Consider the following 19,413-nt stretch of genomic DNA (forward strand, 5'->3'; position numbering starts at 1 on the left):
TTGCATCATTTTGCTAATAGCTTTTGTGGGATCAGTTAACCATGATTTGAAGCCTAAATTGGTAATTCCAACATTACCTCAGGCATCTTGTACCATGATTTGCATGTGACGTTTCATTACGTCAAGACAAACAGCACGTGAGGCTGTTGACAGTGAGTGGATGAATTAAATGGTATTACACTTCACTGGGGTAGTACATTGGACATCAAGCTCCAGTATTCCCAGAGTCATCAGAAAAGTTAAATATTTCATAAAAATGTGCAAAGTCCCCCAATTTAGTTGTCTTTAAGACCAAGGTTGATAGAAAATATGCAACAAATTTTTGTACTCAACAAGCATTAATATTTATTTTGTATAAATGGATTCTAACTACAGGTAAGCAGTTATGAACCATTGACATATAACTCTACTATTTAAAACTCTATCCACTTTATAAAATGCCTGATAAACTGGAACAAATGCAAACACAAAAAATGTGAGTAAGATGAGCGGAGAGAAAGACTGTAAAGGCATTTCAATGTTCCCTGATCACAGAATTCACTGACATGATCCTTGTCAGGACCAGCTGACCTTGACCTTACTTCTCCAGGTATTTCAGTTGCTCGGACGAGGCACATATGATTGGTTCACACTTACAAAGTGATTTCTCGGTAAAGAATGACAGATTGCCCCGACTGATCAGGCAAAATAAAAAGGCTTTCTTCAGATCCGTGACGTTTTTGTGCAGGGAAAATGACAGCTTCTTCCTTTTCAGAGGACCCAAAATGTCTAACCAAACATTCAGACCCAAAATAATAAAATGTGAGGCTGGATGAACACAGCAGGCCAAGCAGCATCTCAGGAGCACAAAAGCTGACGTTTCGGGCCTAGACCCTTCATCAGAGAGGGGGATGGGGGGAGGGAACTGGAATAAATAGGGAGAGAGGGGGAGGCGGACCGAAGATCTCCATCTTTGTCACCAATAACTGGTCAAAACTCCACCAACCAATCAGCTACTAGTTGCCAGCAAAATCCCCCTTTGTGCACACCCACTGGTACTAGTTCGTCAGTAGAAACATCTCCCACTGCTTACAATGAGTGTCAGGTAACTTGCTTTTAATAGAGCAGTAATTCTTTCCACAATCCTTGAATTTTTCTTAAAACAAAAGTCCTTTTTCTCATTTCAGTCCACAATCAAAAGTACTAAAAATGAAAAGATATTGTCCTTATAATGGTAAACACTATTTGTGTAGGAATTATGGTGCAAGTATGTTGTAATTCATTTAGAGAATCGAAGCGTCATGGTAACTTACACTTTTATAAAGTGAGGATAGGAGTTAAACACAGAGCTCTGGTTCTGAAGTAGCAACTGAAGCTTTCAAGACAAATTTGTGGGCATAGTAGACCAGGTAAGGATGGATGATTTTGCAAGCACACTTTCACTATGGACAGTCTGGCAGAAATATCTTGGAATGATTTAAATGATGTAACACACCTCATGCTATGGCAGCATTCACTTCTAAGGAAAGTTATTGATTCAGATGATTTAACTAACAATCCAAAACCTGAGTTTAAATTTCACACAGCTGGTTGTGTACTTAAATTGAGGTAGGTAAGTAAGTATACAATAGAAAACTATAAAATTAATCTGCCTTTGTGAACTAATCACCTTGGGGAACAAAATCAGCCATCCTGGTCTACATAAAACTCCGGATCCACAGCTGTATGGTTGACTCAACTGTCTTAGTAAACCACCAGCTTTCATAAAACCACTATGAGCAACAATAATACAAATAAAACCAACATTGACTGAAACACAGGACACAACAAGGGCACATCCAACCCAGTTACAATTAGGGGAACTAAGGCCAATTTAGGAACAATCTGACACGGTCATCTTGAAAATCATACCTTTTTGTTATTATTCCAGATTCCTTCATTACCAACTCTAGCCATATTTTGTCCCACCAAAAAGACAGAACAGCAAAGTTGGTTGAACAGTGCTGCACAGGAGTTGCTGCCAAGGAGGCAATAACTCTGACAGTTTCCGACCTTGACTCCAGGCTCCCAGGAAGTGTCATGACATCAACTCAAATGTTGACAAGGAACCTTCTTTCTTCTTATAATTTGTAGCCCTTCATCTACTAAAATAATGAGCACAGGTCCGTGCTGAACTGCACTTGGAAAAAGCAATAAGGATAGTGAAGGAATAGAACATACTTGGTAGCACTACTGCTGACTGAGCTGACTTAAACCTGAAGGGCATAGTTGTCACATTAGGTCGGTGATGGGTGGTAAGGCAGCCAACAAAATACAAGCATGCATGACTTCACCCTTACCAATCTACCTTTCTCATAAACAAATCTACTCATGATGGTATTATAGTAGTGAACGCCACACACCTCTGTAGTGATAAAGTGCCTTTTTAACACTTGATGCACTCTCCGTTGCATTGTGTGGCTTTACCACTGTGCTAAATGAAATTAGTTTGGAAAAAATTGGCATTTCGAAAGTAGGCATTCATGAGGTAGCCAATTTGTTACAAATATGTGGCCAGATTCAGCTGCAACTCCACTTACAAGTTTCCTGACAACATCACAATGAAGAGATGGAATATGGCAAAGAGATTGAGTGCTTAGAGATATGGCGTAAAGACAACAATCTCTCCATCAGCGTCAGCAAAATGAAGGAGCGGGTCATTGACTTCAGGAAGTGGAGTGGAGAGCATGCACCAGTCTGCATCAATGATGTTGGACTGGAGATGGTCAAGAGTGTCAAGTTCCTGCGAGTAATAATCACCAGCAATCTCTTGTGCTCCACCCACATCAATATGATGGACAAGAAAGCGAAACAATATCGCTACTTCCTCAGGAGGCTAAGGAAATTTGGCACAAGGGTGCATCCAATTTTTGTAGATGCACCATAGAAGGCATCCTATCTGGATGCATCAGAACATGGTACGGCAACTGCTGTTTCTAAGACTGCAAGAAACTACAGAGTTATGAACACAACCCAGTCCATCATAGAAACCAGCCCTTCATTCTTTGACTCCATCTATACTTTACATTAATTATGCTGGCTGCATAATTAAAGACCACCACAACCACCACCCCCTCCCCGCATCCATTATGCTCTCTTCCACCCTCTTACATCGGGAAGAGATTAAAAAAAAGTTTGAATACACTGAGTAGATTCAAGAATAGCTTCTTCTCCACTATCAAACTTATAAACAAGTCTCTCAAACATTAATTCTAATCTCTCTGTCTCTCTGCACCTTCTCTGTGGCTGTAACACTGGATTCTGTACTCTGTTCTGCTACCCTGATGCACTTTGTATGGTACAATCTGCTTGTATAGCTCACACAACAACACTGTCCACTATATCTCAGTACACGTGACAACAAAAAAAATCAATCAAATTCCAATACAGCCAATTACAATATTACCTGACTATTCATGGGCAAAATGCTGGAAGGTATTGACAATGTTGTCAAAAGGCAGTTTGTCATGAATAACCTATGCAAGCTTATTTTGGGTTCTGCCGGATCACTCTGCTCCAGACCTCAGAACAGCCTTGGTCCAGATATAGACAAAAAATAGCTAAATTTGAGAGGTGACATGAGAGATGGTGACAAGGAGAAATCTCTCCATTGCCAATTCCAGCTAGGCACAGTGAAGATTGTTGGACACCATTCATCATGGCTTCAGAACATCACTGAATGAGTTCTTCAGCAAAGTGTCATGGACCCATCCATCTTCAGCTGCATTGTTAAAGATCTTCCTTTCATCGTAAACTAAGAGTTGGAAATGTTTGCTGACAATAATGCAGTGTTCAGTTCCATTTCCTACTTCTAGATTAATTAAGTCATGCAGCAATGTTCAGATCCTGTACGAAAGGTGCATTTCTCTTGTGTGCCAGCTTTTGTGAAGTTTCAGCAGATCCAGAAAATCTCTAGGCACTCTACCCATATGAATTTCAATTTTGAACTGCCTTACATTTGTTGTCGTGCTAGTTAATCTGGACTCTGACCTTTCTTCATAAATACTACTTTAGTTTCCACTTTCTCAGTGGTTAGAACTGATGCCTCACTGCGCCAGGGACCTGGGTTTGATTCCACCGTTAGGTAACTGTGCATGAAATTTGCGCATTCTCCCCTTAACTGTGTGGGTTTCCTCCAGGTGCTCCAGTTTCCTCCCACAATCCAAAGATGTGCACGCTAGGTGGATTGGCCATGCTAAATTGCCCATAGTGTTCAGGGATGTGTAAATTAAGTGGGTTATAGGGACTTGGTCTGGGTGGGATGCCCTGAGAGTTGGTGTGAACTTGTTAGGCTGAAGGGCCTACATCCACACTGTAGGCATTCTATGATCTATGATTCTGTGATCTATGATTACAGGAAATCGTCTAACGTTTGAACAAAAATGCAGTTTCACACCTGTCATAATGCATTGGTTATGGTTAATTATAGAACATTGAACAGTACAGGCCCTTCAGCCCACAATGTTGTTCCAAACTTTTACCCAAAACCTAAGGTCTATCTAACCTCCACTGCTACCTTAACATCCATATGCCTATCTAATAGCTGCTTAAATGTCCCTAATGAAACCAACTCCACTGCCCTCTCCGGCAATGCATTCCATGCCCCTACCACTCTCTGAGCAAAGAACCTACCTCTGACATCTCCCCGATATCTACCTCCTTTCGCTTTAAAACTATTTCCCCTCATAAAAGCTACCTCCACCCTAGGAAAAAGTCCCTGGCTGTCTGTCTATATCTCTGATCATTATTGTGTGCTATATTATTGTGTGCTATATTGGATAAAGCAACGTAGCCTAAACCAACTCACTGAATATTCGTTTTGAGTGATCTGCTGGTGTGCACTAACAATGCCCAACTTTTCTCATTAACAGATCTGTGACTTTTTGAAAGGTGCAGAAAAACACTGGATTGAAGAACAGAAAGTACCATATGCAGTAAAGGATGGTATATGGCTTGGATACGATGATCAGCGAAGTATAGATATCAAAGTATAGCTTATAATGTAGTTATTCAGCTTTATCTAATTTTGTGCTAGTTTATGCATCAAAGAAAATATTTCAATTATATTGTTTAGATATTCTGCAACATAAATATTGTTTTCAATAATTTCCAAACTAAGGTATCTCAAATAAGAAGTTCATTCCCTAACCTTTTCTTAGCTGGACAAGCAATTTATTTCAATTTTACAAGCTAAGAAAGTTGTCCTTCTGATTGCTATTAAATAATCCATAACAGAAAATGTACACATGATTGATGAATGGTAACAGTATGATGCTTCTTGTAAGTAATTTATTTGTGCTTGACTATCCTTCACACTTGAAGAGTTAAAACAGACTAACCCTATAAACGACAATGAATCATATTTTCTGACATCAGATTGGTAGATGGAAATATTTCTTAACATTAAATGTTTCCAGGCAATAGCTTTCCAGACTGGCTGAATCATGTCAGGGTATAGTATGGCTATCTGTAAGTTTTACACCTATTTCATTTATTATTAGCTCATACATAAATTTTCTCATGGAAGTAGTTTCTCAAAAGTCTAGTTACTGTGTTGAAGAATGGATATTCAAACATCTAGGTAACTATTTGCTTTTTGTGCCTCAAGCTACAAGAAAGCAACAGCCAAATATTAGATATCTTAAGTGTTTGATAGATTGGTGGAGTGAGTGTATCTTGTAAAGAAACTCCAGTGTCAGGGCAAATTGATTCAGCTGCTTCTTATTTTAGTAAATTTCCTATATATTCACCAGAAATTTTAACTTGGGAGCTCCAATCATCTGCCATTATGTTAGCTGAAGATTGCATGCAGTGTAGATGGAGTTTACAGCAGTGTTCCACCTAATTTAAAGTGGCTAAAGTGTTAATTATCAGCCATGTTTATTGAGAAGTTCCTAGCCAAAAAAAGGCAGTGTATGTTTAGTTGGTGTTATCAATCTAGAATTGAACATGGCCCGAGAAAGTCTGTTCTGGCACCCATCATTTTGTCATTTGTTCCTGACTTAAATCAACTGCTTTGGTATATTGTACCAACTGTGGAAAATGCTACAAGTATTAGAAAAATAAATTACTTACCATAGTGGATATTTATTCATTCTTTGAATGATGTGCACTAATGTCAAACCACAGCATTTCTTAGCTGTCTCACTCGGTCCACACTGATTTATGTTTTTGACGTAGTCCTTGCTTAGTCCTTGTCAGGTACTTCCAAGTCCAAGCAGTCTGCAGAAGTAAGGAGATAGGAGATGAAGGCTTAAAAATTGATCCATGCAAGGTCAGAAAAATTTCTTCACATGTTAAGTGGAGACCCACAGACCGAAAATGATGGGCAGGAAGGGTGCACACTTTTTTGGTCATGTCAAGTACTCTGCTTACTATTATAGGTAAAGGAAACAAGGCATCAGTTACCCATGCACAACAATTAAACCTGAAGAAATATAGGCCTCAGTGTGGTTTGTTACTCTATTTGCCTGCTACAACCTGTGGAGCTGTTGCTGTTAAGAGAAGCACCCTTAAGGATTACCTACAAATAATAAGATACTGGAATGTGGAAACTTTAAAGGAAGAGGAATACATCTCAACATGCATTTAAGGCTCTGACTGTGCCTTTGGAATCCTTCCCCAATGATGATGTTTAATGCTGGAGCCAGGTTTGTTTTTAGTTATAAATAGATCCTGGGCCCTGATTCTCTCTATTCCGTATATCACTATACCCTGTTGCAGTTGTGATAGCTGAAAATATTTAACCCAGTCATTCCTGCGATATGAGTAGCAGCCCAAACTTGGGTATCCTCATCATCAGGAGGCACCTACTGCGCTTGTAACACCGAAATAAAGCCAAAGGTTAAATATCTGGGGAGCCTTATTCTAACAATTTAGCACTAAATACCACCATCACACCTCACCCTATTTTGCATACAAAAGATGCGCAGTGAAAAGGTAAAGCAGATCTTAGAAGATGTTCAGACTGTACTGCAGTAGCCATTTGATCTGATGTTGTAGAGTAAAGGGTTAACTATATTTTTACTCTTAGTAGCTCCTGAGCATGTGCATAAGGAGCATATGCATAGGAACTACAGATCACATCAAACTGAAGCTTGTATGTAGTAACATTCAGTAAAACATGTCCCTGTTCACTCATCTTAGTGTAGACCTGATTTTACAATGGTAATGGTGACCAGACTCTCAGAACCAGCAGCAAAAAACAAAGAGCATCTTAAGCAACACATTGTGACAGTACAGTGCTATAAATGAAGAAAGAGGCCAGCCCAGTTATCTAACCACAGAAGTGGGGGAATTTTGAAGAGCAACCTGATGGCAGTTTGGTGCTGCAGGCAAAAGAATTCAAGATCCACTCAAGCATTGGGCTGTGAAGAGGTGGAAGTTAAGAAAAGCTGAGGCGATGCAGAGGAAGCCCACAGCAGGGAACAGTGAAAACAGCAAATATTTAGGCAGCTCCGGTGAGTAATATGTTACTGTGGTTCTTAGACCTGAGAGAGAAAACTAACCAAGAGTGAACTTGTCAACACTGAAAAAGGGGCAGAAAAGCAAATAGTTTTTGGTCGACTTACCCAACTTAGCAAATACATTCAATGAAGGAAAATGTCTGGCATTTACAGGATACTATAGATCATGCAGAAGACTGAATAAGCTGACATCAATAGTTTAATTGATATTCACTACTTCAGGCCTGAATAAAAAATCCAACTGAGTAGTTGTATGTGAAGATTGCAGTGCTGGAATCATTCTCATCAGACATGAAACTGAAGTTATGCAGGCTTTTGACTCCTGATTTAATAAGTAGAAATGTGTTTGTCGACTCGGCATAGCTTAATCAGTACATCCGGGAGCTGGCCCAATTCTTTAATGAATTTTTTTTTAATACCACCTTGTATATAATTGCCAATATAGATCTTTGAAAGATAAGCCCATATGAGAGCTGTAGTGAAGATGCTGGATACATTACTAGAAGCAGTGCAGATCACCAGACAAGCTAAATTTCACCAGCAAAACACGCTTCTAAATTGAAGGCTATAGGAAATGCCATTTTCAGGTGGTTTGCCAAAGCATTAGTAAGATATTTCAATCTGCACCAAAAGTTTAAAAGCAGACCACTCCAGTCTGCAACTGTCTTCTGAGATGTAGATGTTACCAAAAGATATTTTTTTTTATATAGTGTGGCAACGCTCCAAACTGCTTGCTAGCATATAGATATCATGGTTAATGCCAAAAGAACTAATTTTAACTAGATATTGGGCAAGCAAATCTATTCTTTTAGATTCAGTGCCATGATTGCAACTTCACTTTCTCCAAATGTCATCAAATTTCAAATCCAGGAGGAATCTCACAAAGAATACATGTCTAGATTCTTCACTACAACATGGAAGAGAGATTGGCACCCTGTATACCATTCCCAATCAACATTGTTTGTTGTTAAATAGAGCTGTGGGTATAACTTTAAATCTTTTTTATTTACCAGCTGCTACAGGAATAATATTACATATTATTTATAATATTATATAATATTAAATCCTCATCATCCTGTATACCAGACTTCACTGATCAGACACCATTCCTAGGACAAATGAGAATATTTCTGATCGTGCACTTTTCTTTGATGAAAGAGTGGAAAAATCAGGCACAGGTGCCACCAAGAATGACAGTGCGCAACCAAACAAAATGAAGTTCTATCATTAATTCACTTTTTCAGGAATCAGTGAAGGAGAGCAATAGTGTTACAGAGCAAAATTTTCCGTTTTATGGCAAGGTCTTGGATTTTGCTAATCTTTTTGAATATATTGTCATGATGACGAGGTAACTTCTATCTCTTCGTGGAGTTTCGTCCCGTTGTTAGAAAGAGTGAGTAAGAGATGAATTGATATGTTTGTCCTACTAATCTCACTAATAGACAATCATTGTAAGCTAGTGAAAAGCTATCCGGAGAAAAGGAGACCCTTAATTCCAAACAGGATCAAGCCAATATTGAACATTCAAGAGCTTCTTAGCCTATAGACAGCCAGCTGAAGTCTTCAATTAAGACCCATCAGCAAGCCATGTAAGGACTTGAGTCATCAAAAACATCAAAAAGCTCAATCAACAGTTTCAAGAACTTTAGTAAAACTGAATTTTCAGCATCAAATGGAATTTGAACATACTTAAATATAAATGAGAATTGCAGACATCCAACTACTGAAAGTGACTGCTGAACTATTGTTAATCACATTGCAAAAAACAAAGCCATTGCCTGAAGAAGTAACCATGTTAGCCGTTCTTCCTAACATGAATGAGGCTGTTGTCCAAAAACTTACCTGATTTTGAAGTTGAACTTCCAAACAAGTCTACAAACCAGAATGCAAATAAGGAACAATCAGTAGGCTTTGGTTCAGAAGTATTTTGCTGTTGCACACAGGCTTCAGAGGCTCAAACAGCTAGAAAATAAATCAGTGGGAATGTTGTTGTCAGCATAATTCTTGGCCCAAACAGGATATTTAGCAAGTGTTATCAAAAATCATATCTGATGTTGAACATTGTGTTTGAAGTTTTGCAAACTTGGCCAAGTGGGTACAGTCAATGTCTTGCCAGTTGTGACCAGCAGATGGCATGCTGATTGAAAACAATTCATCATAATAAAATGTGAGGCTGGATGAACACAGCAGGCCAAGCAGCATCTCAGGAGCACAAAAGCTGACGTTTCGGGCCTAGACCCTTCATCAGAGAGGGGGATGGGGGGAGGGAACTGGAATAAATAGGGAGAGAGGGGGAGGCGGACCGAAGATCGAGAGTAAAGAAGATAGGTGGAGAGAGTGTAGGTGGGGAGGTAGGGAGGGGATAGGTCAGTCCAGGGAAGACCGACAGGTCAAGGAGGTGGGATGAGGTTAGTAGGTAGCTGGGGGTGCGGCTTGGGGTGGGAGGAAGGGATGGGTGAGAGGAAGAACCGGTTAGGGAGGCAGAGACAGGTTGGACTGGTTTTGGGGTGCAGTGGGTGGGGAGGAAGAGCTGGGCTGGTTGTGTGGTGCAGTTGGGGGAGGGGATGAACTGGGCTGGTTTAGGGATGCAGTAGGGGAAGGGGAGATTTTGAAACTGGTGAAGTCCACATTGATACCGTATGGCTGCAGGGTTCCCAGGCGGAATATGAGTTGCTGTTCCTGCAACCTTCGGGTGGCATCATTGTGGCAGTGCAGGAGGCCCATGATGGACATGTCATCAAGAGAATGGGAGGGGGAGTGGAAATGGTTTGCGACTGGGAGGTGCAGTTGTTTGTTGCGAACTGAGCGGAGGTGTTCTGCAAAGCGGCCCCCAAGCCTCCGCTTGGTTTCCCCAATGTAGAGGAAGCCGCACCGGGTACAGTGGATGCAGTATACCACATTGGCAGATGTGCAGGTGAACCTCTGCTTGATGTGGAATGTCATCTTGGGGCCTGGGATGGGGGTGAGAGAGGAGGTGTGGGGACAAGTGTAGCATTTCCTGCGGTTGCAGGGGAAGGTGCCGGGTGTGGTGGGGTTGGAGGGCAGTGTGGAGCGAACAAGGGAGTCGGGCAACCAGCTTGTAACTGATGTCCATTTCAAGCCCACCGACTCCCACAGCTACCTAGAATACACCTCCTCCCACCCACCCTCCTGCAAAAATTCCATCTCCTATTCCCAATTCCTCCGCCTCCGCCGCATCTGCTCCCACGATAAGACATTCCACTCCCGCACATCCCAGATGTCCCAGTTCTTTAAGGACCGCAACTTTCCCCCCACGGTGATCGAGAATGCCCTTGACCGCGTCTCCCGCATTTCCCGCGACACATCTCTCCCTATTTATTCCAGTTCCCTCCCCCCATCCCCCTCTCTGATGAAGGGTCTAGGCCCGAAACGTCAGCTTTTGTGCTCCTGAGATGCTGCTTGGCCTGCTGTGTTCATCCAGCCTCACATTTTATTATCTTGGAATCTTCAGCATCTGCAGTTCCCATTATCTAGAAAACAATTCATCAGTTCATTTGGGGCATACAGCCTATAAATCTAGCATTACATGGGCACAGAAATTCATATACCACATTGCTCATTTGTCTAATAGGGAGAATGTCTTTTCGGCTTGATAGCAGTATCCTAACAGTGACAAACAGCATGAAACAATTAGCAATTCTGGTCACTAAAACATTTGATGTATCTTATTGCAAGATAATGTGGTAGACCAGGCACCTTTCAGCAAAAAGAATGAAGTCCTTAGGCCGGTTAATGAGTTTGTGCAATATACATCATGAACTGATCTATTAAACACAGCCATTGGATGTCTTTACACCCTATTTCAAGCACAAGCTTGCATGGGTATCAAATAGCATTGGCTGTATTTATGAGGATGCTGATAAGGCCAACTTTATAATGGGAGGAACTGTAGGTATCCCAGTGTGTATTCATCAAGTGAAGATAGACTGGCAGTGGGCGACAGTAGAGGACCTCCTGGCAGTTTTGTCAACTAGTACCTTGGGGAAAGAGAGCTTGGTTGATTGTTTCATTTCCCAGGTGAATGCAAGTTTTGGCCCATGAAAATGTCTAAAGAGATTCTTGTTTTCAAATATAGCAAATGAGATCTTCTACGTGTCAGAAATATGCAAATGTAAGCAAGTAAGAGTCATTCCATCAAAGATGTCTATGTTGTCTAGCTCAGGAATACCAAAAGACTACTCTAAGAATAACTACTGAATATATTCATAAGAAGTTATATCCTAGAGATGTCAGATCATGTGGAACCAGAACCAGAGTGTGGAGGGTATCAGAGATACTTTCTCCTACTATTCCTTGTATATGGTTATGTTCAACAAAATCTGTTAACTGTCACCCACCTGAGTATAGACATGATCTTTCAATAGGTACAGTAATACTTCATTTACTTTTGTAGGTTGAATGGATACGGGAGAACGAATTTGGAGGAGCTTTAGTGTGGACACTTGACTTAGATGATTTTTCTGATCGTTGCAAACAGGGAGCTTATCCTATATTAAAAATCTTGAAAAAGAACTTTGCAACAAATTCAGGTAAAATATTTATCATTATTGCAAATATGGTTTGTTAGATTTCTCAGTGAGTTCTGCATATATTGATGTGAATACAATAGCACTGCAGTAATAAATACAGAACACTGGAGAAACTCAGCAGATCTGGTAGCATCTATGGAGAGAGAAACTAAATTAACATTTCAAGTCTGGTATGAATTCAGGGTCAGTATATTTCAGATTTCCAACATGTGCAGTGTTTTGTTTTTAGCAAAGTAGTAATAATGTTTGCTGTTACTTTAAAACTGTTTGACTATCTGAGATTTAAATGGAAACAGCAAAATCTAGGTCAGACAAATTACCTATGAATGGTCGCTATCATTCAGTGAAAATAGATCTGCAGAAGATCTGGTAAGATAAATGTAAAATCATCATAGTCCTAAGGATCCACAGGGCTGCTCTCTCATTAATGAGAAACAATGGGATGATTTAACCTGAGGGTCACTACAAGGGGGAGGTTAATAAGGGAACTTCTTCATGGTGACCTTACCTGGTGCAGGAGTTGAATCCACATTGCTGGCATCATTTGCAACACAAACCTATCATCCAGCTAGTTCAGGGAGCTGGTACCAAAAATCAATGACTCGGTGAATTCCTGTCATATTTCTGGCATATTTATTGTAGTTGAACCAGAACTCAATCTTACCATTAGAATTCATTGGACAGTGTAACGTATGAAGCCTGTATTCAGCCTTTTCATGTACCGACATGTATCATCAGCACTTGACCTTGACCAAGGCCATTGAACAGCCTTAGTGGAGGCTACCTGGGGATCCAGGCCTGAAAATCGCACTTTCTTTTGGTATGAACTGTAATTCTTTTAAAAGGGGGCAATTTGAGTGTGCTTTCACTGCACATGTTGGAAATCTGAAAGAACTAGTACCCCCCAGATTTACAAAGAATGGAGCTTTTCCAAGCGGTCCGATAGCATCTTGGAGAGAGAGCAACAGAGTTAACATTTCCAGTCGGTATGACTCTTCAAAACTGTTATGGAAATAAGTCATACTGGACTTTTGATACTTAGTTTTCCAACATTTTCTGAGTTTGTTTCAGATTTTCAGCATCCGCAGTATTTTGCTTTTACTAAGATTTTCCAGCCTGTGAGAATAGGAATAGCTTAAGTTGTGACCTAGTGTTTGGCCACCAGCCAGGACTCTGCATCAGAGGTAAGTGTGTCCTACCATTAGGATTCCCACATGCTCCTCTCTACAACAGCTTCCAACTCACTTTGTGTGAACCTGAAGCACAGCAAGAAATCATTGCAATTAAAAGTGCCTAAAGTCACATACACATATCATATCCTGACATTTCCTAAATGCTGAACGTCATATGTAAACTCTTGAAAGTGAGATTACCCAATTAGATGGATAACAAGACATTTATTCAGCAACAGAAAGATCAAGAACTACAAAACTAATAACATCCACATGATACAAAAACAAATTGCTGTAGAAATTCATTATTGTTTGGAATGCAGCGACCCTTCTTCAGGGAACATTAACTCTGCTTTCTCTCCACTGCTGCTGTCAGGCTGCTGAATTTCTCCAGCAATTTCTGTTTTTGTTTCACATTTCCAACATCTGCAGGTTCTTTGTTTCATTTCAAGGTCCAAATGACCTTTACACCAGCAGGGGTGATTTGCGAGACTAACAACCGAATCTTAAACCATTAAATAAAGTCCAAATCCAGCTTATTCAAAGCATTAAGTAAGTAATCTAGTTTGTATCTGTCACTGTTGTATCCATCTAGACAGTCATATGTCTCAGATCAGCATCTCTGACATAACCAGGTAGGCATAAAAATGGGGTTCTGACTGAATCATTTGACTCTAAATTTCATTGCATTCTTAATCCAGACACTTACATAAGAGCAGAACACCAGATGAGGTGTGATAACTTTGAGGAGGCAGTGAAGTGAAGGTTTATTAGGCTGATTCCATGCATGGAGGTACTGTCTTATAGGGAAAGGTTGAGTAGATTGGGCCTGTGCTTGTTGGAACATTGAAGAAGGAGAGGAGACTTTACTGAATTTTGCAAGATTCTTAGAGGGCTTGACAGAGTTGATGTGGAAAGGTTTTAAGGGGTCACACTGTAGTGATTGGGATCAGGTGAACCTTGTTGACTATGAAATTCTTGTTTGGGGTTGTTAACCATGGCTAATCAGGAAAGTCTTGGCTGACCAATACAACCAAGAGATTAGAATCTCCTCAGCTGAGGACTGGTCACAACCAGTGTACCATGCAAGAGTAAACAAAGGATAACGGGACCTGACCCCTGTGCAGTTACTTCAGTGGCAACAGAAGAAAACAGGACGTACCTGAAGAATGTTTTGCTTGCAACTATCACCATGGAGTTTGGATAGTCATTTCTGGCATCATGACTCTAATGCTTGACTCATTTGACCCTGCTGTCGAAGACTGGGCCTATTATGTGGAAAGAATGCGATATTTTTTCCAGGCAAATGTCATTGGGGCAGAGGAAAGCAATGAGTAATCCTTCTAACTGCATGTGGACCTGCAGCATTTTGATTATAAGGTTCTTAACTTTCCCGGAGGCACCAGACATTAAAACCTTCCAAGTGTTGACAGAATTGGTCAAAGAAAACACAATCCTAAATCTCCTTTAGTCCTGAGATACTATCAGTTTTATTCAGCTGTTAGAGAACCAGGGGAATCTGTGCTGGGATCTTTGATGAGGTTACAACAACTGGCAGGTGCTGACAGACTGTTTGGTATGGGGGATTAATGACATAACAATGCAGAAGCGCCTACTAGCTGAAGCCCAACTGTAATTCAAACAGGCATGGCTGCTGGCCTTGTCATTAGAAAATGTAGCAAGTGGAGCATGGGAACTGTAGGGCATCCCAATGGAAGCGGACACCTTCACCTGTCCAAGTGTGCTTGGGAAACACCACTTAAGTATAAGCAATCGCAGAGCTTCATGCAGGGCATATCCTAAGCATAGTGGCCTTAGGCCAACCCAAAAGAAAGCCGAACCTCGGCCAAGTGTCTGAAGAGTTTTTCAGAATCTGGGCCGGCAAGCTATTCTTGTTGCTGCTAGTTTGCGGACTCAATACAGCAAAGAAGTCCTTCAAGGCCTGACTTGAGTAAGAAAACTCGTGGGCCAGTACCCAGGAGAGTGCACACCTCGGAAAGATACCCTACATGTGGGTTGGAGCAATTGAATTGCTTAGTAACATCCAAATCGGAGCTATTTAGAATAAGGTTTGGTCACCCAGTTCCCATGGCTCTCTGATGAAGGGTCTAGGCCTGAAACGTCAGCTTTTGTGCTCCTGGGATGCTGCTTGGCCTGCTGTGTTCATCCAGCTCCACACTTTGTTATCCTGGATTCTCCAGCATCTGCAGTTCCCATTATCTTTCCCATGGATATTAATACTAGCACAGCTGCATCTATGGTTGCAGAATATATTTTTAACAAGACTTGTTTGGGATTCCAGCCTTTAAGCTTGTGCAAGACCTCAGCCAGACTGAGAACATACACTGGAGAACTGTTGCAAATTAAGGGTACAATTTCTGTTCCGGTCTCCTGAGAGATGTAGTTGGTGCAGTCACCACCGATGGTAGTGATAGGCTTGGGTCCAAGCCGAATGAGGTGAAGTTGATTGGAAAAGATTCATCTAGATTGGCCCAACATTTTTCTATTGGAAAGTGGCTACGTCAGTGAAGTCCTAGTAAGATACCCAGGAATTTTTCAAGAAGGACTTGGAACTATCAAAGGGGCCAAAACCACTTTACAGATAGACCAGGACATAATTCCAAAATTTTGCGTGGCCTGACTGGTGTCATTGGCCTTGTGGGCAAAAGTAGGGGTGGAAATCAGTAAAGTGGAGATCGAAACAATCATCAAACCAGTGCAGTTTGCAGAATGTGTAGCACCCTCATACCAGTTGTAAGCCTAACAGTTCTGTTCACCTTTATGGGGATTTTAAGCAAATGGTAACTCACTTCTAGCACCTGGATAGACACCTGATTCCTTGCGCAGAGGACTTGTTTGCAGTGTCGGTGGAGGCACTATTCCTTATGAAGTTGGGCATCAACCACACCTATCTGCAATGCAACTGGGTGAGAAATCCCAAAGGTATGCTACAATAAATACCCATTAAGGGTTTATATCAATATGCAAGACCGCCATTTGGGATTTCATCAGCCTGCAATATTTTCCAGCGGACCATGGAGAACATTTTACAAGAGCTACACCAGCTTGCCATTTATCTGGATGATGTACTAATAACAGGAAAGACCAGTAATGAACACTTGGAGAACTTAGACACAGTGCTTAAACGTTTCTCCCAGGTGGGCTTATGCCTTAGAAGGGAAAAATGTGTGTTCCAGGCACCCCAAGTGACCTACTTGGGTTACAGAGTAGACAATACTGGACTACATTCGTTGAAAGAGAAAGTGAGGGTGATCAAAGGAGCCCTGACTCCCATGTCTGTCCCAGAGCTCAGGTCTTTCCTTGGATTAGTGCATTATTACGGAAAATTCACACGTAACCTAGCCACCATCTTGGTACTCTTACACCTGCGTTGTAAAAGGATCAGCTTTGGAAATGGTCACAAAGCTAAGAAGCAGCCTTTAGGGAAGTGAAAACGTAGCTATCATCATATAAGCTTTTGGCCCACTATGATCTGAAGCGATAAGTAGTGCTGACATGTGATACCACCGTATACAGTATCAGGGTAGTATTGGCTCACCAGTGAAGAGGAACACCTGATAGCTTTTACTTTCCAGACTTTGGCTGATGCCAAGTACAAATATTTCCAAATAAAGAAGGAAGGTTTAATGGTCGTCTTTGGTGTGAGGAAGTTCCCAGCAGTACCTTTATGGATGGGAATTTGTCTTAGTAACAGTTCACATACTCCTGCAGGGTTACTGAAGGAAGACAAGGCAGTGCTGTCCATGGATTCCAGTAGAATTCAACACTGAGCCCTTATTCTCAGGGCATACAAGTTAGAACGCCATCCAGGAAGCCAATTGGCTAATGCAGATGCCTTGAGCTGCCTCCCAGTAGCAGATTCTCCACCAGTGATGACTCCCTGGAGAAGTCCGTTTTGGTTTTAAACTTCCTGGTCACCCTTCCAGTCAACATGAACAATATCTGACTGTGGACACATGAAGATGCTGTCCTAGCGAAACTGAAACAGCTAGTGGTAAGGGGTGAAACGGAAGAGCCATCACAACCAGGACTGAAATGATTTTTGGACCTGGCCAGACCAGATCACTGTAGAGGATAGCTTATTACTGTGAAGTTTCAAGGGTGATTGTCCTGAATAAAGGTTGCCACCAGATACTGACTGAACTCCACCAGGATCATCCAGGAATTTCCAGGGTGAAGATGCTAGCTAGAAGCTATGTTTGGTGGCCAGGTTTGGATGCTGACATAGCTGCATTGGTGGGGCAGTGCCCAGAGTGTCAACAAGGACAAAAATTGGCACCTGTAGCACCCCTACATTCGTGGGAATGGCCAGGTAAACCCTGTCTCAGTTGCATGTTGACTATGTTGGTCCTTTCATCGGCTCAATGTTCCTGGTCATTGTGGATATCCTTTAAACTTGTTGAATGTCCATAAAGTTCACGCAGAAAACTCAGCAGTGACAATTGAGAAGTTGTGAGCATCATTCACGATACACATACTCCCAGAAGTATTGGTTACAGAATGTGCAACGTCATTTACCAGCAGGGAATTTGAATATTTTCTAAGGTCCATTTAGCACCTAAGGACAACTCCGTACCATCCAATGGTCTAGCAGAAAAAGCTGTCCAAATGTTGAAGGCAGGCTTAAAGAAGCAACTTACAACATCAATTGAAAACAAACTGTCCCGGTTCCTATTCAATTATAGGACCACCCTTCTCAGAGCAACAGGGATAGTTCCAGCAGAGTTGCTGATGGGGAAAAGACCTAACATTTCTAGACCTGGGAGGGAGGGTGAAATAGCTGCAGGAATGCTAATGCCAGCCAAATGCCTCCTGTAAGCAAGAGAGGCAGTTTAGTTCAGGGAATGAAGTTTGGTGCCTGAACCATGGAATTGCTCTGTACGGGTTAAGGTGTGGTTGTCGAGAGGTCAGGTCCCATGACTTACAAAGTTTGCGTAGGTGATACAGTCTTGAAGAAATACGTGTATCACCTGAAAGCTGTTACCTCACAAACGGGAAAGGAGTAAAACATACCTGGCCCCTCAAAACAGCCAGAAGGACTGGCAGAAATGGCAGGTACTCCCTTTCTGTCTAGTGTTGAGGAAACTTCCGAATCTGAAACGGATGTAACCTTGATACCGTTCCCACCAGAAGAAGAGGAGGATATACTTCCAAGACGTTCTGGATGCATGAGACAGGCCACGGTCCAGTATGCGCCGCCCGTGTCTGAGTCCGAATGACAGGACTGGACCTGGGGCAAAAACACCACAAGAGGATCTACTAGCAAAAGAACAGGCCTACAACCCTGGTCTTAGGAGGGGAGGGATGTAGTGATTGGGATCAGGTGGATCTTGTTGACTACAAGGCTCTTGATTGAGGTTCTTAACCTGGGCCAATCAAGAAAGCCTTGACTGATCAACATAACCAGGAGATTAGAATCTTGTCAGTTGAGGACTGACTCTGAGCTGGTTGGCCACAGCCAACGTACTGTGCACTAGTAAATAAAGGGTGATTTGGTGACGGGACCTGGCCTCTGTGCACATTATTTCACACACATTTGAGATAAGGGTGACCAAAAATTTCTTCTCTCAGACAGTTGAGAATCTGTGGAATTCTTAACCACAGAAGGCTGTTGAAACTTAATAACTCAGATTTTTAACTAGTAAGCGAATCCAGGATTATGAGGAAAGGGCAGGAAAGTGGAGCTGCAGATTATTAGAAGAGCCATAGTCTTATTGACTGGTGGAGCAGACTTGATGGGAGCTACTTTTGCTTGCATGTCCTATGATGTTATTTTTCCTGTAAGTGGATTTCAATTAAATTATCTCTAGTCTCTTGAGTATGATGATGTATTGCTGTCTCATACTGTTTTGGACAGCACCCTCATCAATGTTTTGATTCTCACTTTCATCCTCTGAAGAAGCTCACTCATTTTGTCTGCAGTCAGGATATCTCTCCTTTGTTGGCTTGGGTTTTGAAAAGAGCAGCATGCCACTGTGATGCATGATGTTCTTTCTAGATTATACTATAAGGCTGTACCAAAGCAGAGGCAGGAACCTATGTGTCATTGCATTTCCTAGGATATCTGGCACAGATCTCTCAAATTTGATATTGATAGTGAGACATAATATGAACATCGATTGCAGGAGTGACCTTTCAGTTGACAAACTCTGCAGGTTAGTGATAGGGCACTCACAAAACAATGTG

The 19,413-nt window shown here is 41.5% G+C and overlaps 1 protein-coding gene across 1 annotated transcript in view; it reads left to right on the plus strand.

The window, feature by feature from the left end:
- LOC125462673 (acidic mammalian chitinase-like) overlaps positions 1-18,446 on the plus strand; it is a 37,823-nt gene extending 19,377 nt beyond the window's left edge. Inside the window, exons 8-10 of the mRNA XM_059653260.1 lie at positions 4,890-5,006; positions 11,899-12,034; positions 18,358-18,446. Coding sequence (XP_059509243.1) covers positions 4,890-5,006; positions 11,899-12,034; positions 18,358-18,446 — 342 coding nt within the window. The remainder of the gene's footprint in view (positions 1-4,889; positions 5,007-11,898; positions 12,035-18,357) is intronic.
- The last annotated feature ends 967 nt before the right edge of the window (positions 18,447-19,413 follow it).

Source organism: Stegostoma tigrinum, chromosome 21 (assembly GCF_030684315.1).
Source record: "Stegostoma tigrinum isolate sSteTig4 chromosome 21, sSteTig4.hap1, whole genome shotgun sequence".
Taxonomy (NCBI): domain Eukaryota; kingdom Metazoa; phylum Chordata; class Chondrichthyes; order Orectolobiformes; family Stegostomatidae; genus Stegostoma; species Stegostoma tigrinum.